The 27411-nt window shown below is 45.8% G+C and overlaps 2 protein-coding genes across 3 annotated transcripts in view, besides 1 other annotated feature; one reads left to right on the plus strand and one right to left on the minus strand.

The window, feature by feature from the left end:
* Positions 4550 to 5367: an enhancer, noted in NCBI's record as "Fourni enhancer fragment used in the GFP reporter construct". NCBI's record gives its function as "activates a minimal E1b promoter by reporter assays in transgenic zebrafish olfactory sensory neurons" and the evidence as "EXISTENCE:transgenic organism evidence [ECO:0001131][PMID:25417106]".
* Positions 15160 to 27411, plus strand: part of Cd163l1 (CD163 molecule-like 1) — a 33928-nt gene continuing 21676 nt past the window's right edge. Inside the window, exon 1 of the mRNA XM_017322262.2 lies at positions 15160 to 15196. The gene's annotated coding sequence lies outside the window, so the exon portion shown is untranslated. The remainder of the gene's footprint in view (positions 15197 to 27411) is intronic.
* On the minus strand, positions 19328 to 23221 carry Olfr524 (olfactory receptor 524). Of its 2 annotated transcripts, XM_006536190.2 has the most exons (2): positions 23150 to 23221; positions 19328 to 20727 (listed from the first exon to the last, which is right to left on the minus strand). In XM_006536190.2, the coding sequence occupies exon 2, from the start codon at positions 20708 to 20710 to the stop codon at positions 19754 to 19756; it is 957 nt and encodes a 318-aa protein (XP_006536253.1). In that variant the 5' UTR covers positions 20711 to 20727; positions 23150 to 23221; the 3' UTR covers positions 19328 to 19753. The 2 variants fall into 2 exon arrangements, with proteins under 2 accessions (XP_006536253.1, NP_001011814.1); NM_001011814.1 differs by lacking the exon at positions 23150 to 23221 and having other exon boundaries at positions 19754 to 20710.

The following is a 27411-nucleotide window of genomic DNA, read 5'->3' on the forward strand; positions in this document are numbered from 1 at the left end:
TGAGACTATGCTGGGGCCTAGAAAAAACACAGAAGTGGATGCTCACAGTCAGCTATTGGATGGATCACAGGGCCCCCAATGGAGGAGCTAGAGAAAGTACCCAAGGAGCTAAAGGGATCTGCAACCCTATAGGTGGAACAACATTATGAACTAACCAGTACCCTGGAGCTCTTGACTCTAGCTGCACATGTATCAAAAGATGGCCTAGTTGGCCATCACTGAAAAGGCCCATTGGACTTGCAAACTTTATATGCCCCAGTACAGGGGAATGCCAGGGCCAAAAAGTGGGAGTGGGTGGGTAGGGGAGTGGGGGGGGGGAGTGTATGGGGAACTTTTGGGATAGCATTGGAAATGTAAATGAGGAAAATACCTAATAAAAATATTAAAAAATGCAACCACAGATTGCTAGAATGTTGTACCCTCCTAGAAAATATCCATGTTTATTTGCCAGTATTAATACTTCCTAGACTGAGGATCCTGAGAACAGGTCAGTAGTTCTTACCTGTGTTAACCATCAACACTGTCATCCAACCATCCTCCAGCTCAATAAGCCAGCTGCCCACCCAGCCTCCCATCCATTTACCTATTTATCTGTTTGTAATCCCACACACCCATCTATCTACTCATTCATCCATTCATTGTCCATCTGTCCATCTGTTCAGCTATCCACCTATCCATCCATTCACTCACTTATCCATTCATCTGTCTATTAATTTATCATTCATCTATTCACCCACCTATCCATCTTTCTACCAACCAAACAATCTATAAACTCATTCACTTACCCACTTACCCATTTACACACCCATCCATCCACCAGCCTCCTCATCCATTATGCATCCACCTACCCACTCTTCCACCTGTCTATCTATCTATCTATCTATCTATCTTATACTTACCTATCTACTTATCTATCATCTATCTATAATCTATCATCTATTATTTGTCATCTACTTATCTATCTATCTTTATCTATCCATCTGTCCTTCATTCACCCACCCACCTACCCACTCACTCATTGAGGGTTAAATCTTTGAGGCTGTAGGTCTACTTTAGTTTCCCCCCCAGGGTTCTTCCTGCTGAACCCAGAATCTGGATGCTGTTCATCTATATCTGTTACTCTAGCATCATTTCCTTCAAGTGTGCCATAGTCTTCATCTTGATCTCACATATTTCTTGGCAGTTCTTAGTCTACAAGGGTACTGTTGGTAGGCTACCTGCTCTCCTGAGGTCTATGTACGATTAGCTTGAACAAGCACTAATTTTGAGATATAAAAAAGCTGTGTGCTCTAGTCCAATTTTATTTATGAGCTGGGGCTCTGTCCTTGCTCTAATTAGTGTTATGGAGGTATTCAGTCAATTACTCAGTCAATAAACACTTCAATAACCCCGTGTGTGCCAGAGCCCAGGGTAAGGAGGTAGGTGAGTATTGCTCCAATTCAGTGATTCTGGCTCTGGATTCATGTCTGTGTAGAATGAAAGCTCTTGAGTTAGTTTGAGAATGTGCCTTTGCTCCCATTGAGATACAGAACACACTCATAGTTAAGAATTCATAGAGTAAGGTGTATGTCTAATTCTAACCCTTGGATGGGCTGAGGCAAGAGTATTGTCATGAGTTCCAGGCTAGCCTGGGCTACATATGCAGACCTTGTCTCAAAATAAAACAATGGAACAGATAAGAATTCATATTAAATGTTAAATTTTCCATCTTTGTTCATGTGTTTTCTTTATTTTTGGATATAGGAATGTTCCATCAGGTTAGTGCCCACCTTGCCTTTGGACACTTTTTTTTCCTGCGATACGGTGCTTTGGATTGCTTAGTTCTGTGGTTCCTGCTCAGGTCGGTCAGGGTGATCTGCCTGGCTGTGGACATGTAGCATGCAACAATCAATGCTAACCAAAATCTACATACAGCTATGTCTGGAGCAGAATAGTGTTAACTCAAAGGAGGAAGTAGGAAGCCACTGTGTGGGGTCTGGTTGTGTCTCACCTTCTCTGGCCTGCTGGGCACACCTTCAACTCTTAGGGTAAACAGCTTGGATCCTAGATATTTCCTGACGTCATGAAAGCAGATGTCAACCTCTGCCTTCTGCTCTTTAAAGTTCCACAGTGAGTTGAAGGGCAGAGCCAAGGTTTCAACATTGTATCCGTAGGTTACCTAAGAAGAGAATGACCTTCCTTCCCGTGTCTTTTCTTTCCTGGTTTCTTTTCTCCTAGTTACTGTTTTCCGGTATTGTAACAACTCAGACTCCAACTCAGATTCCTGGCCTGGTACTCTCTGACTTAGACCCCCATGACTTCAGCTTCTGAAGGGCCTCACCAATTGGTGAACTGAGTTAGTCCTTTTGACAACGGCCTTACAAGTGGCTGTGGAGGATTTTGGAGTTGATCTGCAGGTTGAACCTTTGAACTGTGGCTGAGACCATGACCTTCCACACACACCACTAAGTTATATATTCATCTCCTAAATTGAAATTAAGTTATCTCACAAAGTAATAGGTGCTTTTTATACATGTGCTTTTCTATTTTGTTCTGATTTTCATAGGAGGTCCCTCTCCGCCATCCCTGCTCTTCTCTTGCTGGTCCATCTTCTCTCTGCAAATTGTCGATGCTCTCATGTGCCATTACTTAAGGTCCTTGAAGATCTTTGTCTTGAGATGTCTCACGGTTCCCAGATCCTTAAGTTCAGTCATTTATTTAAAATTTTATCTTTTTATTTATGCATCTGTGGTTATTCTCCCTGCTCCATTTGTATGTGTGTGTGTGAATGTCCATGTATGTGTGGGTGCCAGAGGAAGCAAGAAGAATGTTGGGTCTGGATCTGAAGTTAAAGACACTTGTGAGCTGCCTACCGTGGGTGCTGGGAACTAAATTTCATCCCTTTGAAAGAGCAGCAAGCATTTCTAATTACTTATCAAGATATCTCCAGCCTTCCTAATTTATTTAAATTATTACTTCGAGGCAAGGATTTCTTCCTTCCTTTCTCTCTCTCTCTCTCTCTCTCTCTCTCTCTCTCTTTCTTTCTTTCTTTTTTTTTTTTTTGCTAAGTTGCCCATTCTGGCTTTGAACTTTCTCTGTAAACAAGACAAACATTAAATTTACAACCTTTATGCTTGGTCTGTGGAGTAGCCAGGATTTCAGGTCTGTACCAGCACATCTAGCCAGGACACTTACTTTGGCAGAGATTTGAAAGGTGAGTCTGAAGGAACAAAATCAGGGTCAGATGTTACTTGGAAAATAAGCCAGGGTGACAGAGAAAGGCATAGGACCTGCTGACTCCAGGATGCTAGGGGCAAGATCTTATTGACATGGGCCCTGCAGAATATACCCTTCTGGATGTCATTAGTCATAGTGGAGAAAATGCCATCACAGACCCCTTGAGCCCATGCTTCAGTAAATTGTGAACAATAGATGTGAACACTCCTCCCTGCAGTCTTAAGCAACATTGATAAGTGATAAAGCTTATCTCCACAGGGAGCCCAGAATCAAGGGCATGCTTTGAAAAGACAACAATATTATTATTACTCCTGAAATAGTTGTGGTCCCTAACCTAAGGTATCACCGTTCTTTATATTTCTGCAGCATCGAGACTGTTCTTCATAATGGAACCTTCTCAATCGGGATCAAAGCATAGTCCATGCACAAGAACCTTCATGGCCTTGAGCATCTGGGATGCGTGGTGTATCAGTTAGAACATGGGCAGATACTGGGGGGCCCAGCTGGGAGGCTGTGGGTGCTTCACACGTTGCAGAAGGCAAGGACCCCTGAGGACTCCAGGAGCCTGCTGGCCGTTTCTAGTTTCCATGTGCAGCTGGAAATGTGAGCTACTGAAGTCCCAGGTGAGATGACTGGGCGGTGAGATACACGTGGCCATCTATTGGCTGCTCCTGCTTCCTGGCCTCTTTTATAGACTTTAGCCCTTACCATTTTCTCTGCTACCCAGCGAGATTTCTCCTTAGCCCACAAGGCCAGTGATAGGTTGCAGTTTACTCCCCGAGGGGTTTATGGGACAAAAGGCACATCAGAAGAGGTACCTATTGAAGGGACACCTGCTAAGGGACTCCTGCTCAGGGGATGCTTGTTGAGGGTTCCTTAGCAAAAGACATTAGCTGATCACACACCCAGCGAGGTGACACTTGCTCAGGGTCACTCTTTGAGGAGACATTGGCTGAGGGACACTTTCCGAGTAGACATTTATTTTTATTAGATATTTTCTTTATTTACATTTCAAATGTTATCCCCTCTCCTGTTTTTCTCTCCAAAAATCCCCTCCTCCTATCCCCTCACCTTGCTCCCCAACCCACCCACTCCCGCTTCCTGGCCCTGGCATTCCCCTACACGTCGGCATAGAGCCTTCACAGGACCAAGGGCTTCTCCTCCCATTGATGTCCGACTAGGCCATCCTCTGCTACATATACAGCTGGAGCCATGAGTCCCTCCGTGTGTGCTTTTTGGTTGGTGGTTTAGTCCCTGGGAGCTCTGGGGGTACTGGTTAGTTCATATTGTTGTTCCTCCTATGGGGCTGCAAACCCCTTCAGCTCCCAAGCAGGCATTTGTTGAGGGGACATTTTTCTCATGAGGCTGTCTGAAAAGGCACAAAGGTGTCACTGGTCGAGGGCTCATCTACTATAAGTGCTTGTTGAGGGCCTTCTGCTGTGGGGGTGCATTGCTTGGAGACACCGTCCCCTGGCTCCAGCCACACCTAAATCTACCTGACTTTTCTGCCAGGGAACCTCAGCACTCATGCTGTTGCTGCTAATAGGCCTGGGTAGGCAGCAGGTGGCAGTAGTTCACCTCTAGGGAGCTGGTGATGGTGGCTCAGTTCCCATGTACCTGCGTTCATTCACCCACACAGCCCGGTAGGGGAACCTGCACTCTTTCTTAACCAGCTCTACCCAAGGGACTGGCAGTACCGTGTGAGGAATGCTGTTTTTAATTATTATTATTATTTTACTTTGAGCTTTGTTTCTGATGAAAGGTTCATAGTTTTTAGGCAACTGGGGAATAAGTGAACAAACCTCTTGGTACCCAATCAGATTTGCAGTGTGCAAAGATCCCAGTCAACTTCTGTGAGAAGTTTTAAGAGCCAGGGGATTTCCCGTGGCTTTCCCTGGGGCTCCATTAAAAAGAAGGTAGGAGGGGCTGTGGGGGGCTGAGCAGCCATGGGGCCACCTTGCCTGACTCTGGGTCCATCAGGTGGTTCGGGCTTATTAGAAAAAAAATCCATGGATGGTGAAAACTATCCCAATTAATAATGCTTCAAATTCACCGAGGAATTAATTATTTCAGAGCAGCTAATTAATTTTAAACAAGCAATTATGTATTAGGCGAAAGGTCCTCCCGAAGGGAAAAAGGCAGCTTGAGATGAACTCACTCATGTGGAGATTCTGTCTCTCAAAATGCTGCCCACGAGAGGGGCATTCAGAAGACGGTGAGCCCGGGCGTCCTGGCTAAGCACCCGCCGTGCGTCATGGGACTTGCCTGATGCATACCTGGAGTCTCCTGTCTGTCACTGAATAAAACATTCCCCGTGTGCCTGGAAGCTGGTCTTTTTTGGACATAGCCAAGCCACGGGAAGAGCTACTCTTTGGGATGTTGGGTATTTTCAGCCATCTCTGCATTCCCCCCCCCCTTTTTTTTAACAGCCTGTATTGTAAAGGAATCGCATGCCTTTTCTAGGTGTATACATTTTTTATGAAGTGCACCATACACTCAGAAAATTGCCCAACTTGTAAAGGTAGGATTTGAGAACTTTTCATAAACCGAGCATGTGCACAGCGCCCCATTGAGAACTGGCATGCTAAGCTGCCAGCTCGTCTCCTTGCCTGCCTCTGCATGGTCTGTAGGTTCTCTCCATGGTGTACTGAGGGATGGCTCACCACCTCTCATTGCTGAGTGTATCTGTTGCATAGGCTGCCCACACTAAGCCACTGGGCTAGGAGCATTGCTTCCATTATTCAGCTATTATAAGTAATACATTGATCATTATTATATGATGTACATGTTAGCTGTGTCTGAGAGCCATTGGGTTGTGTGCATTCAGCTACAGCTGATAATGTAAATAGTTGTCCGGAGTGCTATTCCGTGCATGCTTGCTGTGGGGATACTGTGCACCTGATTTATACACAGTCTTTTATATAAAAACATTGTTTTTTTCTGGCACAAGCTCCCTTCAATCTGTGCTCTCTCATCTGCTGTCGTGATCCCTGTTGCTATGATTCACACCTACATTAACTTTTTTTTTTTTTTTTTTTATGTTGCTGTGCATGTGAGCCTTTGTGGGGAGCAGGCTGATGAGTCCAGCTCTGGGCTGAGGCTTTCAATATGAAGGGGTCCTGAGTCATAGGTGCCAGAGTACTGGGTCAGACAAGTACCATAACCCCTCATAGGCAACGAGAGAAGCCCCTAATTACATGTGTTGTGCAGATATCAGCTTATACACTCCACTTTGTGATGGATAGATAAGACTTCCAGTCCTTAGGAGAGCTTGGTGTAAACTATCTCTACCCCTAGTGGTTGACTTTGGAAATACAGCATGGAAATGTCTTACATACAAATTTAAACACAAACTTAATGTGACCCAGCAACTCCACAGCCAGGTATTTATTTACTCAGGAAAAATGAAGCTCTTTATTCTTCTGTGCAAAGACGTTGAACTTGTTTTAAGGTTGTATTTTAGATTTATTTATTTATTTTATGTATATGAGTACATTGTAGCTGTCTTCAGACATACCAGAAGAGGGCATCAGATCCCATTACAGGCGCTTGTGAGGCACCATGTGGTTGCTGGGAATTGAACTCAAGACTTTTGGAAGGGCAGTCAGTGTTCTTAACCACTGAGCTATCTCTCCAGCCCTAAGATTGTATTTTAACTAACAATATTATATATGTGTGTTAATGGAGTGCAGTGTTTATATCATAGAGCAACAGATGGGTTGATTATCATATTAGTCATCAGAGCTGCAAGCCAAATTTAGTCTACAGCCCTCAGCCTGTGAGGGTGTTGTTCACCATATAGGTGAGATGCAAACAGCCTGTTGAATGAAACATGTCAGTCTCTTTGTATGTGAAGAGGAAGATGGCAGGGGGCAGGGGGAAAGCAGGACAGAGCTTGTGGGTAGAGGAAACTGGGTGCCCAGCTGGAAGAAGCGGTTAGGACCAAGGGCAATCCTGATCTGACTACAGTGCTAACACTATTTTACACAGTGGTTAGAGTTCAACACACCATACACCCCATGGAGTAAGTCTTATCACATGTAATAATATATCAATAAGAACTAGGATGGTGTAAAGACGGCATTGCAATCATGTAAGATAAAATCCTCCTGTTTCCCCTCACAGGCCATAGGCCACCACAGGGCCGCTTGGCCACATCCTGATAGCTCTGGTCTCACTGGGCGCCTAGAGGGCAGAGTTGGCTGCTATCCACTGGAGTCTTTCTCCTTCCTGCTTTTCAGGTTATTTGGGCCCCTGGATCTAGCCAGCCTACCTGCCTCTTCTCATGGAGAGGTTGGGGTCTATATGAATGGCAAGGGAAGAACTTTGCAAATGGCAAATGGAAACACTTGATGCTCTGAATCTCTCCTTGAGGCACATCTGTGGACTTCCTGTTGGCCAGGAACATGCTTTAGGGACAGAATCTGGTGGAAGAGGACTCAAAATTTAGAGACTGAAGAAAGCTGGTCTTGGGTCATGTGATGGATCATAGCTGGAGGCTGAAAAGAACACTGGGAGAGGAGGGTGAACTGTGACACCCCCAGTGCCACTTCAAGGACTGAAGAGCTGGAACCAATTGCCCATAAGTGCTCTGGCCTCTCAGCAATGCCCAGTCTTCAGCTATGCATTTTGAGTGGTGTCAGCCTCATAGCTAAAAGGCCCCTTAGGTGGCAGGATATGAGCCCCGTTGTAGACCAGCGGATCCAAACACCCTGTGTTGGCCAGCTCACTCCTCGATCACTCATTTTCTTGTAATACATACATGTTCTCTCCAAACCTAGCATGCCTTCAAATATCAGAAAAAGACAAGTTGCACGTCAGCATCTCGACGCTTCTGCAGACTGCTTTCACACAGAACATACTTGGCGGCTTGATCTGTGGCATTTGCCTATTGTATCCCCATGCATCCTCTGAATTGATGCTAGTATCATCCTTGCTTTACACGTGGAGAGTGGAAGCCAGACCATAGTGAGCGTTATCTGAGCAATGTGCAACCAAGATTAAGTTGTCAGAGCTGAATGACAACAGCCCAGGCAGGCTGTCTGTCACACGGCTCCTACCTGATGCTTACATGACTGCTCGCCACCCCATAGTAACTTTCATGTACATGGCATTCACCTTAAGGTCACAGGAGTCACTGTTATTCTGTGGATCAGGAAGAAGAGGCTCCATGCAGCTATGGAGGGAATGGTAATATAGCAATGTGAAGTGCTAATGGCCTTTGCCAAGTGTCTCTCACACACTAGTTACCCCAAGGCATAGTATTTAATCCTCACAGTGCCCACACCTGCCCTCAGCCCTGGCATTGACACAGCGGGCAGGAGTCCCTGCTGTTGCCAAGACAGCAGAGGCTTCTCCCATGTGAGGCCCAGCATGGATAGTCAGTATTGCTGTTCTGAGGGTGGGGATGGTTTGGTGCTCATGCTGTCTCTGTTCTCTCTCTGTACAGCTGAGCATGGTGCTACACCTCAGGGTGTCTCCTCAGGTTGAAAGTGGACTTGCAATCAAAGCATTGTGAGTTCATCAGTAGACATGTTAGGATCCTTCTTTCATAATCATGATTGATTCTCCCATGTGGAGAAATCTGGAAGACCTGATGGCAGCCACAAAAATTAATATTCTTGTAAGTCTGGGAACTTAGTGCATCCTAAGGAACAAGAGTACAAGAGAGAGAGAAGCCTTAACAGGGAAGCCTAAAACCTGGGGCCACTTTCCCCCTGGAGGTGACTGCTGACCGCCAGAGACAAGTGGGAAGGGGAAACTTGGCTCTAGAGCCTGGGATTACCCAGGAGTTGGTCTCGACAATGAGGGATATGCATCTATAGACAGGGTAAACTGGAATTAGATCAGCATTTCCAGAGGGCCAGCACTGGGTCACCTCAGCTGCTGAAGGTCCTTGGGGATTTGGTCCTGTCAGTGATCCATCATAGTCACTGTCCAGGAACCAGGAGGAGCCTTCTCTAGAAGATGACAATCCATTCAGAGCCTCAAATAATCTCTATAATTAAAAATGCATATTGTCTGTGATATTAGTGGGAACACGCCAACTGGAGAGAGTAAACTGTGGGACTCCCTCAGTATTAAATTATATGTCTACTTTTAAGCAAGCCGGCCATTGAGGTGTTGATCACAAAGGGTTTGTTGGAGACCAAGAAACAGTTTCAGATTTTTGTTAAGATTCACAAGCTTTTATGGAGATATTGCTAGCTAAATCCACGATGTGTTAATTTAATCAAGACTATTCTGAAGTGAATGCATCACACAATTGAAATGTGATCCCTCGTATTTGGAAGACTTCTGCCTCCTTAAATAAGAATGTTATAAGATGAACAGTACCATGATTTAAAAATTGCATATAATTTTCTGTATGCCCTTCTCAGAAATTAAGCATTTTGATTATGATTAATTTTTAGAAGATATTTAAGCTGGGGCTTGTCTATGTTATTAAGAACAAAATATGTATATGTGTATTTCTTTGTGAATGTATTTGTATATTTATGTATATCTGTATGTGCATATATATGTGTATGTATACTGTATTTTCAATTTTCAAGTGGAAATTTCCCATACATTTATCAAATAATATTTGTTTTGCTATGTGGTCTATTAAAAGTACATAAGTCATGCCTAACACCATTAAAATAGCCAAAGTGATGAGAAAGAAGACACATCTAAAACTAAGAAAACAGGGGCAGGACCAGGCTCCCACCAGAGGGAATTTGATACGTATGTGTAGAACTCATGTGGAGGGCTGAAAAATATTATGGGAATATTAATCCCAGGTGTGGGAATATGGGGCTGCTTCAGCTTGTCCACAGCAGCTGACTATGATTTGCCTCGTGCTCTAGCAGGGGTGTGATTTTGCCAGCTGCAGATAGTTTCCGTGATTGTGTGACATTTGGAATTCTGGGGACTTTTCCAAGGGTATATAAATGCTAGGGCCCGGAGAGGTGAGTGGGTTGTTAATTGATGGTCGTGGTTGGTTTGGTAGTCATGCACAAAGAAGAAACAAGAAGAAGAAATTATGTATACTGATGGCAAAGATCAAACTGAACTCTAACCAACAGGAAGTAGTTTAATGATAATGACGCCCCTTTCCCCTCTAGCCTTTTCTCTCTCCGATCTAGTGTTAGGGGGTTAAAAGGGTGGAGGAAAAAAGAACCTATAGAGTAGCCAAAGGCAAGCTCAGGCCTCCAAATAAATAAATGTAATAAACAGAATAGTAAATGGAAAGGAACAGTGCAGCCATCACAGGCCAGCTCCAAAACACATTCTTTTCCTCTTTCATATTTACCATCCATCTGGTTTCTACAGCAAGCTCTGCCTGGTTTTATGCTTCACACCTCTGTATTCTCTCCTGCTGTGTGGCAACTCGCCCTCCAAGTGTATAGACTCACAGCAAGAGCATGTGTTTATTTCTCTGGATTCTGTGGCAGTGTTTCCTAGGTTACCTGCTCCTGGCTTCCTCTGTAACATGGCCTCCGGGCACAGGTGGGGTGAAGGCAGCTGAGCTGCTCCCAGGCTCTTTCACCTGGACACCTTTTTGTCCTCAAGGTCTCCCTGGCCTGGAGCCACAGCTCCTAACAGGAGCTACCCAGTGGCCTATCATAGCACATCCAAACCCAGCCCAGAACCCAGTGTGAAGAGCCAGATTTCAGCTCCGGGTGTATGAGTGTGTTCCCCCACAGAGGAGTTATGTGTGAGGGCATCATATCTGGAACTGCACAGCACTTCTGTCTAGGCAGCTGTAGCCTCTGTGGTCAGAGCTGCTTGCTCCCAGGTTCTTGTGAGTGAAAGCACATCTGTGCTGTGTAACTTCTTTCTCTCCGTGCTAGGTCTGTGAGGTTGAGCTTGACTTCCTGGGAGCTCCTCATTGATACAATGTGTGTACTTACTGACACTTGGGTTTGGCTGCTCAGGTGCTGTGACCAGTGCTCTTGTGTTTGGTGCCTGAGGCTGCTTAGGATAGATGGCCTCCTGCTTGGGAGCCCTTCAGGGCAAGGGCTACACCTGTCCATGTTTACAGAATCCAACCACTTCCGGAAGATCACTGGCTACACCCCTGTGTCTGGGAGGGAATGCCCTTGTCACTCTAGATTTGCCCCCGCTCTGCATTTCTGGTCTTTTAACCTTTGTTGGGTACAGTATCTTTTTCACAGTTTCATTCCTAACTCCTTGACTGTCAATGACTCCGAGGACCTTGTGAGTTAGTGGCCTTTGGCCATCATCTTCTGTGAATCGCTCTTTTCTAACTGATTGCCTCTGCTGATCTGCGGAGGTAATTGTATCTTCCTAAACACTAGATTTTTGTCAGTTACACGTTGTGTTCCGCTTTATACCTCTTTTATGGTGTTTGTGGAAATAGAGATGTTTGTGATTCTATTTTCAATAATCTAATTTCCTTTAAGGTGAGTGCAGTTTTTTTTTTTAAATTCCAATACCAACTTTAAAAAAAAAAGATTTATTTGTTTACTTTATCTATATGAGTATACTGTTGCTGTGTTCAGACACATCAGAAGAGGACATAGGGTCCCGTTACAGATGGTTGTGAGCTACCATGTGCTTGCTGGGAACTGAGCAGCAGTCTCTGGATGAGCAGTCAGTGCTCTTAACTCCTGAGGCATCTCTCCGGCCCCGAGTGCAGTTCCCCCCCCCCCCCCCCCCCCGCAAGATCTTTTCATGTCTTGCTTATGAAACAAGGCTCACTGTGTCCATGGTTCAGCCAGTGCACTGGTGTTGGAAAAAGCTGAAATTTTCCCTGTGCTCTCAAATGCAATCTCCTCCAAACAAGAGGCTTACATCAGGTTTCTGCATCCCTGCAGCTCTACATTCCAGATGAGATTCTGTTTTTTTCTGCTGAGGACCAAATGCCTCTAGGAGTCTGTGAACTTGTTTTGTATCCACTTTGGAATATTTTCATTCACTGTGAAACATTTTTACATTTCAGGACAAAACTTTCCTGGCGAAGGTCTGTCAGTATCTATTTTCAACTTTGGGCGTCTCTCCAAGGCGTTCCTTTCTACCACAAGATGGACACTAAAATGTTTTCGTCTTCTACTTTTTCATCTGGCTGCTTCTCTGTGATTATTTGAGCTTTTAAATTAAAAAAGGAAGTGTAAATGACAGTGCAAACTGCATATAATATGTCTCATCAGTGACACCATCATTAAAATTAAGATGATAAGTGTGTGCCTTGGCTGGAAAGACGGGTCCTCAGCCTTCCTGTCACCTTCCTCAAACCACCACAGGCAGCTACCGATCTGTCTCCATCTCTGCTGACCGGCTTGTATCTCCTAAGTTTTATATCAATGGTACCACACACTATGTGTTCTATTCAATCCCATCTTCCTTCAGCACAGTTATCCTGATTTTGTCTCTGGTGTGTGAACTGAAGATCCATTCTTTTATGGCTGAGTGCTCCACCCATTCTTTAAAGGCTCCACAAGTGGCCCAGGGTACAGACAGACACATTATACTTCGCTTATCCAGCCCCCTTATCGTGGACATCTGAGTTTTTCCTACTCTTTCATTACTCTATATGAAGTTGCTATGGAAAGACACACATCTTTACAAGCCTATATGTTTTCATGTTTCTTATGAGAAAATGGCTGTATAATATCATAAGTGTGTATTAAAGATTTTAAAACTCCCACTCATTTTCCAACGTGGTTGTTCTGTTTGTGTTCTTCCAGACACCCTGTGAGACCCTGGGTCTTCCAGGTCCTCACTCAGACTTGAGTGGCCAGGCTGTAATCTAAGCCACTGTCCCAGGTGTGCAGTGGTTTCTCATTGTGGTTTTAACTTGTGGTTCCTTAACGACTAGAGATGTTCATCATATATCTCATGTGCGCATATCTCTATGTTCTTTGTAAAATGCTCATTGAAATTGTACATTTAAAAATGCTTGGATTATTTGTGTTACTATTGGGCTTTGCTTAACTGGAGGTAAAATCTTTGTTCATAGGTATTTTCTGTTGAAAGTTTACAGTTTATCTTTAGGTCGATGATTATATTTTTGTAAAAATTTTTAAAAGATTTAAAAAAATATGTGTGCATATATATGTGTCCACAGGGGCTAGAAGGTAGAGTTAAAGGTGATTGTGAGTCACCTGACATGGCTGCTGGGAACAGAACTTGGGTCCTGTTGAGCCATTTCTTCAATTTCCTTCTCCTACTCTGCCCCCCCCCCCCTTGAAGATAAGGTCTTATGATGTAATCCAGACTGGCCTGAAATTCACTATATAGCCCAAGATGGTCTTAAACTAACAGCATTCCTCCTGCCTCAGCCTTGCAAAGTGCTGGAGTTAAAGGCACGAGACATCATGAGCTGTCATGACTTTAATGTCTGCTGACTCTTTGAGCTCCCAATCCTGTGATCTATTTTGAATTTACTTCTGTAGATGATGTGAGATGTCAAAGCCCATTTAAGAAAAAGATTTATTTATTTTATATGTTTGAGTACGTTGTTGCAGTCAGATCCCATTACAGATGGATGCGAGCCACCATGTGGTTGCTGGGAATTGAACTCAGGACCTCTGGAAGAGCATTCAGTGCTCTTAACCTCTGAGTCATCTCTTCAGCACAAATATACTTATTTTTCTTGTCTGAATATTTTACCTGTAGGCATGCCACCTACTTGCCAACCACGTGGCCAGGGCATATGAAGTTATAGGTGGCTATGAGCTGCCATGTGGTGCTAAGATTTAATCTTGGGCCTCTGCAAGAATAGGCAGTGCTCTTAACCACTTAAGCCATCTCTCCAGACCGTCAAAGCCCATTTCTTTTTGAAATCTTGGTATTCGTTGATTTTTCTAGCATAGTTTGTTGGAAAAAGAAGCTCCTTTGTATACTGAATGCCTGTGAACCTCTGTCCAAGATATTGGCTTTGTTGGTGTGGTCTGTGCATTGTCTCTGCATGGTTGAGATTCATTCGTCTTCCTTTAGCTGGCCTCACTACCTTGGTCATCGGCTTCCTAATAAGTCTTAGAATGCTCATGATGGTCGTTGGTCTTTGATGCTGCTTTTTAGGTGTTTTCAACGGCACATGTTCTCTGCTTCCCACGAGAACTTTCAGGGTTTTCTAAGAGACGCTTGATAGGATTTTGATTGATGTTGTGGTTATGCCAGAAACTAATGTGGCATCGGGATAATATGAGACTTTTGAACATGAACATGACTCATTCTCCATTCCTGCAGCTCTTCTCTCAAAGAATCACATGAAATTAAATTTAACAAAGCAGTTAGAAATTATAAACAAATTGATATATGAAATAGGTTTCATTATAGTTTCTGGATTTTTTTTGTAAGATTTATACTTAACTACTTTATGATTTTGATTCTACCTCCAATAGTTAAAAAATTTCCTACTGCTTGTTGGTAGCATGTAGATATGCTTGAATTTTGAATTTTGAGCATCTGCCTTGTATCCTGCAAGCTTTCTGACCAGTCTGTTACTCTCCTAGTTTATTTTAGATTCTGTTAGAGTTTCTGCATGGCCCGTCACATCAGCTGTGTGACAGCCTTTTCTTGCCTTTCTGGACTGTCAGGAGCTGTCTGTGCAGTGCTGAGGTGGTGGGCCACACAGCCTGGCACTGCTCTTGACTTTGGTGAAAGAGTTCCGGCTCTCCTCTCAAGTGTGGAGTCAGCCAGGCTTCCTGTGGAAAGAGCATCTTGTGTGATCTTACTTTGTTTGGAGCTATTTCTTTTCAGATGTGGATGTTACATTTGCTCTGTTTCTATGCACCTCATGAGACAATCAAAGCATTTGTCTTTTAAACTTGTGAATTGCATTGCTTAGTTCTGAGATGTAAACAATTTTAAACTACGTGTCTGTGTGTGGACATGTGTGAGTACAGATACCTGTGGAAGCCAAATGAGGATGCTCACTCTGGAATCCCTGAAGCTGGAGCTACAGTCGGTTGTGAACTATCTATTGTGGGTGATGGGAGATGAACTGTGGTCCTTTGCAAGAACAGTCAATGTAAGTGCTCTTGACCAATGAATCTTCTCTCTAGCCACTAAGGCCTGACTGTGGTGTTTGTTTTTGACATAGGAAGCCAGTCCTGGCTGGCCTGGAACTCACTATGTAGAATTTGAACTCACAGAGATCTACCTGCTTCTTTCTCCCAAGTACTGATTGATTTTTAAATGTTAACCCAACCTTGCATGCCTAGTACAAATTTTACTTGGTACAAATGTATTATGCTTTGTTTCTACCCATGGATTTTACAGACTAAAAATTACCTAGAAATCTTGCATCTGTCGTCACGAGAAATATGACATAGTTTATTTTGCGATGCTTTTGAATGGAAGGAGAACTTCCTCAGGACGACCAGAGAAGCATCTCTTTTAAGTCTCTCCAAGAGGGTGCTTTTGCTTGCAGGAATGTCTGCACCACATGCGTGTATTATCCACAGAAGCCGGAAGAGGGGCAATTGGAGTTTGTTAGCTGCCATGTGTGTGCTAGAACGAAACCAGAGTCCTTTGGAAGAGCAGCCAGCTTGTGTGTTATTTTTATCTTGAATGCTTAGTAGGATTAACCAGCCAAGCTATCTCTCCTGAAGTATTTTTTGAGAGGAAAATGTATTTGCTTACAAATTTAAGAGATTTAAATTTTATATTTGTGTCTTCAAGAAGTTTGCCTACTTAATCTAAGTTGTCAGTTTGTTGGCATAAAACACTTATCATATTTCCTTAGTGTCCCTCTAATGTCCACGGGGTCTCTGATGACATCACGATCCCAGCCTCACCCCCAGTCATTCACGTGATCTCATATGTTTCCCCAGTAAGCCTGGCTAGAGATTCCTCAGTGTCCCTGACATTATCAAGGGTTGTGTTATTGTGTTATTGGTCTGACTGGCTTGATATATTCTCATTTCTGGTTTACGTTTAGCTGATTTCTACTTCAACCGCTAGTACTTGATTTTTCTCATTGTTTGCTTGTTATATTTTGTACGGTGTAGGCCGAGCACACGGATTTAAGATGTCTTTGCTTTCCTAACGTAGGTGTATGGCATTAGGAAATTATGTTCTAATTCCTCATTTTATTTCCTCTTTGCTTAAAAGTGTATTGTTTCTGAATATTTGGAAAATTTCTAGGCAGATTTCTCTTTCATTGAATTTGTTTTTTGTTTTTGTTTTTGTTTTTTTTTTAGTTTTGATGCTGTGATGGTCAGAAAACACACCATGAACTACGTCTACGTTATTTTAGATTTGAAATTTATTTCCCAGCCTAGGCTATGGCTTTGTTTTGGTAAATACCCCATGTCCACCACAAAAGAATATGTGGTGGCCACCATTAGGATGGAAGATGAACGACACAGGACTCTGTGGATCTAGGACAGTTGGGGATCAGTAGTCAGAGCATCAAGGCACACAATTAGAACATGTAGCCCCATGACTAGACCCTTAGTGTTCTGACTGTGGGATGCCAGAGTGCCTCAGAGAAGCATACTCTAGGTTTCTTCTGGAAGCGCTGCCACTCATATCTAGGGATCCGATAAAGGACAGAATCTTGTAGCAGAGAACACTTGTGGTTTGTCTCTCTGTTCTCAGAACTTTGGGCCAGCCAAGTCAGGATCCTAGCTCCTGGTCCACTGTGTTTGGGGTTTACTTGGGTCAGGGTTGGGCTTTGCCACGTTCTGGCAAAAAGAAGGAACTGATTAGATGTGCCAGGCTGCAGCCCTGCTCCTCCATTCTCTCAGCAGCTTCCACGATAGCCAGCCACCCTTGCCATTCACCAATCTTTCTCCTTCTCCATCATGGGCTCCTACTACTCACCACCTCACAGGGCTTTGCTTTCTTCTGGACATATCCATCCTGGATAGTGGGTGAACAGAATGGGTGCTTCCAGAGATCTCATGGGCTCTGACAGTTTGGGAGACCTGATACTCACTGGAAGTCAGGCTGACTTATGGGATGCATCTTGTCATGATGTTTGGAAACAAGCTGGTGGGAGGGGATCCAGGTGATGGATTTTCAGGTGTGGGTAGCTGGGGATAACAGAAGCAGATGACCCAGACTGATACCCGGTGAGTGTATGCCATGTAGGGAACCCAAGGGGAGGGCTGGGATATGTTAGTCTTGATAGGAATTGCAGGGCTCATTCTATGCACAGCTTGAGGCCTAATGGTACATGGTACGTTATGCTGTGGGGATGAATAAACTGGTGAGGTGAGGAGCAGGACTTTCAACCCTGAGGTGGCTTGGGCAGAAGAGGTTGGGGAAGTGGGTGGTAGGAGCCTATGATATTACTCAGATGGGCCCAGGGTATGGAGTATTACTAACCGAGGAAGAGCAGAAGTTGTGAGTACCAGGGAGGGTTTGAGAGTGCATGAGATCAGCGGAGGTTGGTGATCATCAACTGAGGTTCTGTAGCTGATGAACTGTAGGATGGGGCAGGGGTAGAGAAGCCCCAGGGTCTGGCTCCAGGGTGGGTCTGAGTTAGGAATGATGTGCTGTTCCCAGGAGTCCCTGTTCTTACATCTTCAGACTCTCTGAATCACCAGGGAATGAGTGAGCACCGCCATCTCCCCACCAGGGCTCCCACACCCCTTACTGAGTCACTTCCCTCATCCTTGGTGTGCATTCATAGAACTTAATTCTTTGTTGTTGTTGAGAAAGGGTCTCATTGTGTAAACCTAGCTGGTCTGGAAAGTGCTTTGTCGACTAGCCTGGCCTCAAACTGATAGAGATCCATCTGCCTCTGCCCCCTGGGTGCTGGGATTAAAGTGTGTATCACCATGTCTGGCTCATAGATTTTAATTTTTACTCCCTCTCAATAGTTAGCCAGTGCTGAATGGTGCTGGTTTTGTGTCTTCTCTCTGTCTCCCGTTCTGTCTTCCTTCCATGCTCTCTCCCTATCTTATCTCTTGCCTTCTCTTCCCTCTCCCCCCTTCTCTTTCCTCCCCTTTTCTCCTCTCCTGCCCCCTTCCCTCCCCTCTCTTCTCTCCTCTCCTTTCCTCACAGAGTTTTTATAGAATAAGAACTTAACCATACCCCTGCTCTGCTCAGAGTGATTTGATGGCTTTATCCAATGAGAGGTTAGATCAGCCCTGGGGAACCCCAAGACTTTGGTCAGCCTGTGCTCTAGGCCTTTTGGCTCTGTGATTGGCCTTGTCCCCTCCATGGACATGTCGGCCTCTATACTCAGTTGTACTGCTGCACAAACACCTGTCCATCCCCGATAACACACATACCAACCAGGGTCCCGGCACTTGGCTAGTCCTGCTGAAGGCAGGCACCAGACCCTGACTTCCAGTGTTGGAGCCAAGCTCTGGGTTGCCTGATTCTCAGGTCTCTGTGAGGTTGGGCAGCACCCAGACAGGGCTGATATTTCATATACTTTACAAAGGAATAATGAGTCAGCAAGCTGGTTCTGCATGTTTAGAGCACTAGTTTACAAGTGTTTGGAGAGGGCATGCTTGTGAATTTTGATCTAGAGGCACCTATCCTTGCATGCCTGATCTTTTATCAGTTGGTAGGGCAAGTTGCCAGTGCGTGGATAAGTAGAAGCAGGGCTCTGGGTTCTCTATTGCAAATACAGAGATGGGTATTTCACCAGTCATTTCGTGAGAAGCAGAGCACTTTGGGTCAATGTTTGCTTAGAGCTCCTAATTTGCCTGGCTTTGCTCCTCTCTCCTCTTACTCAAATCTCCTTTGTAGACAAACAGGACCCAGACCCTCAGGCTATGTTCCCCCTCCAGGGCAGTTGAGACCACCTCCCTATGTGGTCTAGGAAGACTGAAAGACTCTGCCCTCACATGCTCACACCCGTGCTCCAGGACAAGGACCATGCTTGCAAGCTTCATGTTGGTTGCTATTTAGCACGATGCCTGTTCTATACAGTAAAGCACAGTACCTACGTGTCAGCTGAGGCTTTGATATGTCTTGTGTGCCTTATGATAGTCTTGAGAGTGACACAGAGGGTTTCCAAGTGTCTATAGTTCAGGCAGACCCCTTCCTGTCCTGGCCTCACTTTTACTCCGTAGGCTCCTGGCAGAGCTGGAAGCTGGCTGGTGCTTATCAGGGGGCTGAGAGGCTGTCTCTGTTCAGCAGTATTCAAAGTCTCTTCAGCTCTATCTACTTCATCCATTTGTCCCTTTTCTTACTAGCCTCTGCAACTGCAAGGCCCCTTCTGCTGGAAGACAAACCTCCTGGAAGAAGCCACTGGAGTAGGGTTAGGAGGGATGGCAAGGTTCTCGCTGGTCATTGCTGCTCCTGCGTGGCATGCAGAGCTAAAAGATCTGTGTGCACAGACATCTCGGTATGCTATGGTCTTCTCTGCTCCCCTCAGGTGAGAAGAGCTGTGGCTATAGGTTGACCATGGTTGGTTGGAAAGAATTCTTTCATGAGCACAGCCTTTGCATGGGTTCAGGGAAGGGCTCCTGAGTGGGTCCTGACCTCAGACCTGGGAGCCATGCTGCTGCAGCTGGCTTGTAGCCATAAGCAGAATTCAGGGGCTGGCGGGAGGGCATGCCAATCTGTTCACCCTGATGGACTGGTGAGCAGGTTCAGGACTGGGGAAGCATGGTTCCTCCTAGGAGGAGGCGCCTAGAACCTGGGCTGCTCGCTGCTGTACCTTATGTAGCGCTTGCTTGACCTCTTGGTTCCGAAGGCAGTAGATGATGGGGTTAATTAGGGGTGTGAGCACTGTGTAGACAACAGACACAAGCTTGTTGTAGTCGAAGGAGTAGAGGGCACGGGGCCGGGCATAGATGAAGAGAGAAGCTGAATAGAAGATGACCACCACGGCCAGGTGTGAGGCGCAGGTGGAGAAGGCCTTCTGCCTGCCACCGGCGGAGGGCATGCGTAGCACGGTGCTGAGAATGGCCGTGTAGGAGAAGACAGTCAACAGCAGTGGCCCCAACAAGATGAGCAGCGCCAGGAGGAAGTCTACAAGCTCTGCAACTGACATGTCAGAGCAGGCAAGGTTGAGTAGTGGGGACACATCACAGAAGAAGTGGTTCATGACGTTGGGGCCACAGTAGCCTAGACGAGAAATGAAGAAGACCTTCCCCAGGGAAATGGTGAAGCCAGACAACCAGGAGCCTCCAGCCAGGAGGCTGCAGAGACCGGGGCTCATGATGACTGGGTAGCGAAGCGGGTTGCAGACCGCCACATAGCGGTCATAGGCCATGACACCCAAGAGCGCGCACTCGGTACAGGCCAGTGCCAAGAAGAAGTACAGTTGGGCCATGCAGCCTGTGAAGGAGATGTGCTGGAACTTGGGAGAGACCAGGCTGAGCAACATCTTGGGCACCGTGACAGAGATGTACCAGATCTCTAGGAAGGACAGGTTGCTGAGGAAGAGGTACATAGGCTTGTGCAGTGAGGGGCTGGCGCGAATGACTGTGATGATGACCAGGTTCTCTGTGACAGTCAGCATGTAAGCCAGCAAGAACAGCCCTAGAAGGCTTAGGTGGAGCCCCAGGGAGCCTGAGAATCCTACAAGGATGAACTCAGTCACATCTGAGCTGTTCCTCCTGGCAAACATGGTGGCTAAGACTCCACCTGAGGGAGCAAAGGGAGAAGAATTAGCTATGGGGGAGTCCCCGAGACTCAGGTAAAGCTGGACACAGCAGCATACCTGTAACCCCAGCATTCTTGTGGAGAGGTGGGAGGCAGAGGTAGGAGAATCCCTGGGAGCTCACGGATCAGCTAGTCTGGTGTGTGTCGTAGTGAACAGGAAACCCTGCCTCAAACAAGGTGGAAGGAGACTGACATGTGAGCCTGTCCTCTGATGTTTGCACACGTGCCACAGCATGTATGAGTCTGCACTCACACACAAGAACATGTACACACTGGGGTTAAAATACAAATACATAAATAAACCTATTCACTTGGAGTGGCTGGAATACTTTCTACTCGTTTCCATGGCTAGCATCTTGGCTGTCTTTAGTGCATCCCCACATGACTGCAAAGGGAAACCCAGCTAGTTTGCTGGACATACTGGCTTATTTCACAGAGAACATATCTGACCAGGTGGAGGATCAACCTCCAGACGTGTCTCCATTTTCATTCTGTGTCCAGAGTGCTGTTAATAAACATAACCAGTGACCAGCACAGAACCCAGCCTCCACCCACTCTGCAGTCCTCAGGTGTCCTGGGAAGATATCCCCAGACTAGGGCCCAAGCTAAGCCTCAGGACGGAGCCTGGAGTAGAGAGGATGATGCTGGAGGGGCCTCAGACATTAGTCAACAAATAGAATCTTCCAGGGCGGCTACTCTGTTGTCCATCCCATAGTGGCCCCTGGAGTAAGAATGCAAGATGAGCTCCTGGGCAGGTGGCCTTTCAGCCATTCCTAGGCTTACCAGGTACTCTTTTTTTCTGCCTCAAGAATTTTGTGCCTCCAGCCTATCCCAGCACGCTGCTCAGTGCCTGAGCAAGGAGGGGCATTGGTGTGCAGTTCTCCTTCTAGAGACCACAGATGCAGCAGAGTTCCAGGAACTGAGCTCACACTGCCCCTCTTTTCTTGGGCTGTAACTTTGAACAGGACATCTCTTACCCACAAGCCCTGGACTCTTCTGTCAACCAGGTTTATGGCAGGACTCCCACTGGCTACCCGGACAAGCCATAGCAGACACGGTCCCTGCCTCATCTCCTCAAGGATGGGTGGAAGGCATGCTCTAAGAACAGGGAACCTGACAGGTTACCTGCCCTGATGGCTCCAGGGAGCAGAGAAGGTTTATGGCTCTGTAGGTGCCAGTCTTGAGCTGGCTGGAAAGGACAAGTTTATCTGCCAGCAGGTCTAAGCAAGGCTGGTTATCTGGAAAGACATTGGAAGATCAGGTATGGTGGCCTGGGCAGGTCTTATTAGACTGGGGCTATGGTACAGAGACCCTTCTTTTGCATAGCTGGATCATTGATACTGCTGTCTCTAAGCGACCTATCTAGGAACTGAGTTAGGTAAATCTTTCCCTGATGCAGCTCCTGTGACCCACAACTGCCTTCTGCTTAGATCTGTTGCCCATTAGCTGTGTGCATGAGACAAATATCCTCTTTTCCAGCTGTTTTTTTCTCTGAAAGGAGTAGCTGTCGCATGGTCCAAGCACCTGACTCAGACAAGTGGGGACAAAATGGGTGGTGCTGGGGACCCAGGGCTGCTGAACCTGGAGCACTAGAGCCTGGACTAGAGTCCTGTTCTCGATTTGGAGACACTATGGGAAGTACTCAGAAAGTTCACATGTAGCACACGAGCTCCTCCAAAACCTAACACCTAATCTCAACTCTCCTATTTAAACTTAGGTTCACTTACAGGGCATCTGAGCTTACCTCCATGCCACATGTATACATACAGAGCATATTCCCTCACAAGGATAGCAGACTCCTGACACATAGACAGATATGCCTCCAAGCAAATCCACCTCTGGCGCACACAGATAGCCAGGGGACAAACACCAACCTCCCAGCCTCAATAGCCTCCATCCCATTCTCACAGCCTGTGGACAATCACAGCCTCAAACAGCAATGATCTTGAAAACACAGACATGTTGCCCCTTCATGTGAACATCTGCCCAGGAGGAACATGGTCACCAGAAATCAGTTTCAGGCTTACTGCTGAGCTAGGCTGCAGCCCAGGTTCATACAGACGTGTGAAGGCACACCTGGATACACACACACACACACACACACACACACACACACACACACACAACCAGGATGAAGCATGTGCAAATACATGAGGCTTTTGTACAGGCTCATGAAGATGCACACACAGACACAAGCAGGTGCACATGCAGATGTAGCATAGATATACATAGGCACACACACAGATGCTCACAGATACATGCAGGCACATATATACAAGTGTAGATACATACACACAGCAATATGCAGGCATACATAGACTGAGAGACACACTCATGTGCATACACAGGGATGCACATAGACATGTGAACACATGTATTTACACCCCCCTCTCCAAGCTCTCACCTGAGTGGGTGCTAATGGGGATTCTAGGCGGTGGATCTGGGGGTTTGAGTCTGTTCTGATTGCCAGCCCACTAAGAAGACACCAAGGGCTTCATAGCTTCGTTCAGGATTTCCTGGAGTCAGTGCTGCTTCTAGGACCTTGACCTTGAAGATGCAGAGGAGTTCCATGTGAGAAACACTGGCTCATGGTTTTGGAAGGAGAAGGCGACCAAGACTGGGGTAGAGATGACTGAGCACCTGACTGTAGGCTCCCGGGATTCCCTAAATCTCCGCTGAAACTAGCCGAGGCACCGCACTCCTGGATAGGGAGGTGGGTTTTGCCCTTGGATGGTGTTCATATTCTTGGTGACTGTTGCAACAAGATCAGAACATGGAGGATACAAACTCAGAGTTTGGCTGCATTAGAGACTCCACTCAATAAAAGAGACCCCTCACAGCAGAGACAAATATCAAAGGCCAGAGATGGTTCAGGAGTTCCTCAGACATCCTGTTCACATGGGTGGGACTTGGGATTCTGTGTTCTCAGGTCCCACCTCACCCTCCACCTCAGCATGGGGAAGTCAGCTGTGAGCTGGGAAGCTGCAGGCCTTGCCCCATCTTGCCTCAGCCCAGAGTACTTCTAGGGGGTAGACTGGGCATGTGTGTGGGGAGCTCTTCTGGCTCCTGGCAGAGCAACCAACAGAAAAGGTTTTGCCTAACTGGAGCTTGGCAAAAGGTTGGAGCCAGGAGGAAGGAGTAGAGGCCACTCCCTGCATCTGTCCCTGGGTGATTTCTGGTAGGTTGCTTTCACCTTATCCTCATGTGGTCCCCTGAGACTGTGCTTGTCAACCAGACTGGCTGTACCAGGAGACAATGGACATTTGCCCAGCCAAAGACCTCAGGGGGCAAGGCAGGCATAGGAGGCATGATGTGAGCAAACAGACCCCTGAACACCTACCAGGGGCTTAAGGACCAAGTCACCTGGGGTCCTGAGCCCCTTCCTGCTTTGCTCCACTTTCAGGCTCAGGGCCTGCTCAGAGCTGTTCTGTTTCATCACAAGTTTCCTGACCCCTGCACAGCCTATTTTCAGGATTACAGAGTGGGATGAGCTATTAAATGGGACACAAGACCCTCTTGCCTTGGCACTGTGACCCTGGGAAGACCACACTCATGGCTCTGCCCTTGCTGGGGGCTGTGGTGTACTATCTCTGCCCCATGACTATGGCAGATACGGCAGGTATCTTCCTAAGTATACCCCATGTCTAGCTTTGACCTGAAGGTCTATGGTGATATTGCATATGATCTAAGGGACCAGAGGGCAGTGGGTAGTGAGAGGGTGCAGTGTTTGGGTCTGACAAGGAGGCTTCAGCTCTGGCATGTACAGGCAGAAGAGAGGCCATTTCAATCACAGAGGACAGTGGATCAGATTTCTATGGCTAGGGGACCCACAGCTTACCATATGGTCTTGGATCTAATTGACAGTACCTTTGGGGACTGCCTGGGACCAGCATCTATGACTCCATAATGCCTGCATCAAAATCATTTTACAAATGTTGGCTACTCATTTTCTCTTCAGCAATATCCATATCCCAGATCCAGAATAATCGTAGTTTCTGTGGGGGTCTCAGATGTGAGGATGAGATGTCATAAGTATCGATGCTGGGTGGCCTTGTGGTGGTAGTGGGAGCGCTTTGGAATGAGACTGGAATGTGCAGAGACTATGTATGGTCCTGTCCAATCCTCAGCCACTGCTCCACAATAGTGCTCCCTCACCCCCGAGAATTCGAGAGTGGGGGTATAGCTTCCAATACTCTGTTGTCCCTTTCCCACTGTTGTCTCTGCCTCTAGGCCTCTGCCTCCCTCTACCAGCATGCTCTTTCACTCTTAACCAACCCCATTTCTCAGAAAGAAGCCACAAGGTGGGGAACAACTTCCTGCTTCCAGTGATCTTATCTGTGCCCACAGGCATCCTGAGGCCCTGCATCTTTGCATGGTGTCCTGGTCCTTCCCAGATCTCTCTAGTGTGCAAAGTCTCACCCTGCTCTTCTTGTCCATCATTCTCTCCTGGCTTCTAACATCAACACCGAAGCAGATCTACCCTTCTATCTGAGGAGCAGACACGCTGAAGCCCCAGCTCTAAGATTTGCCTTCTTTCTCTCTTTGTCCCTCTTTAGTGCACACCTGCATGTCCTTCGTCATGCCCATGCTAGAGGGACTCCTAGGAAGGAAAAAAGAGGCCCACCCTCTCTGCTCCCTGCCCTCTCTACTTCTGGGAAGACCCAGTGAACACATTATTTCTCAAACATGTTTCCACACAACTTAGGCAGGGAAGGTGTTCCTACACATTTAACATTTCAAGTATATTCTAGATCAGTTTGTGGAGTTCTGTGCTCCCATAATTCAACATCTTTGTAGACTGAGGCTTCCAGCCTATCAGCTTGATGTATTTCCAGTTATTTACATTCCCTTTAGTGTCTCTCAGCTTTCTGGATAGAGGTGGCTTCATACCTTTCATGGGGCCAGTTCTCACATATTGGATATTTTTGCTGCTTCTACAAATGGACCTGTCTAGCACTCATTTTCTAATCCAATGTGTGGGGCACATGAAGATGAATAGCTGGCTCCTGTAGTTTGGTCTTCAGTAAGCTGGACTCTGCTGTGACATCTCGCTTTTGTGTACATTCTCCGGGCATTTCTACCTCAATGACATTATCTGGTTATGGCTCCCTGTCTAACCCTCTGGTGTGAGTTTTGTTCATCTTCCTGTGCAGGCTTCCAGCTCTTGGTGCAGAGTTGGTCAGATTTGTAAGAGCAAGAAGCAAGATGTTCGATGAGGGTGGGTATTCCCTCTGTAAAGCCTCTGGTTTGCAAACGCTTGGCTGTGATTATTTATGATCATAAATGGCCAGTGGATTTTATTCATTTTTGCACCTCTTATGATAGCATGATGATTTTCCTGTGTCGGTTTTTCTAACGTGGCAACTTAACAGCGTCTGGTTACGAGTGTCAGCTCTTCTCAGATGCTGGTCAGAGGAAGCTGCAGGAACGTGGCTGCTTTGTGGTTCTGGGTCTGGAGTTTCCTTTGGGTGGGACGTTCTGTTTCTTTCGAAGAGCTTTGAGGAGGTTTGGTTGACGTTTGATAACCACAAACAGTTACACAGTTAAGTGCTTTTGACTCAGGAACACACCCATGAAACCCTCCCTGCAAACAAGATAGCAGGTATCCCAGGGCTGCACACCTCCCTCCTTTCACCCTCAGGAGACCACTGGTGCTTTCTGATTCCAAAGCCGACTTTTCATCTCCTGGAACTGCAAAACATGCACCATGAGTAAAACCACCCAGTTTTAAGCTTTGATTATCCATGTCGCACATACCTGCGGCACATTGGAAACGTTTGCCACCATTTTCCATGGTCACCTATGGCTGATTAGAATACAGTGGAGATGTTTCAGTTTTTGGCAGTTAGGAGCAATTTTTATCATGAACACTGGTATGGTCTCGTTATTATACCTCTAATGTTTTAATTTCTTTTTCTTTCCTATCCCAATGTTTTAATTTATTTTATGCAAACACAAAGGAGAAAAAGACTTTGGCCCTTGGTAGGTAAATGTTTAGCTTATGAGACTCTCATGCTATCTTCCCTCAAAGTACTCAGTCTGGGGATGCAGCTGGCGCAGTGCCAAGAAAGTCATAGCTTTGGGGTGTTCCTTTGAATGAAAAAAAAAAAGATAAAAGCCAAAGGGTTTTGTTTTAAGAAACAGAAAGAAAAGAACAGATAAAATCCAACCCACAGGAAGAAAGAAATAACAATAATTAAGTGTAAGTAAAATATGGATTATCAACAAGCCTGGAGGTCAAGTGGATAAAATGTTAATAAAGCGAATTCCATCCTATCAAGACTAGTTAAGATAAAAGAGGAACCCCACAAATTATCAGTAGGGCTTGAGAGATTGAAGAGGGGTATCTTGTGTATGTCACTAATGGCTAAAAGTAATATAAGAAGTTTACAAATAGCTTCATCACAATTAATTTATCAATGAAGATTAACTTTACACATTCAGAAGCACCGATTCAATCATGGATAGATTATTTGAATATCCCTGTATCAGAGAAATTATCAGAGAAATTAAATTTATAATAAAAAATTTCCACTCTGGAGGCTCCTCAAAAAAAGAAAAAAAACCCTAAAAACAAAATAAAGCAAAACAACAACAACAACAAAACAGAAACAAAAAAAGAACATTCACATGACTCAACTACACAGCTCCTGTTCATGTGACCCA

This window comes from Mus musculus, chromosome 7 (genome assembly GCF_000001635.26).
Source record: "Mus musculus strain C57BL/6J chromosome 7, GRCm38.p6 C57BL/6J".
Classification (NCBI taxonomy): Eukaryota; Metazoa; Chordata; class Mammalia; order Rodentia; family Muridae; genus Mus; species Mus musculus.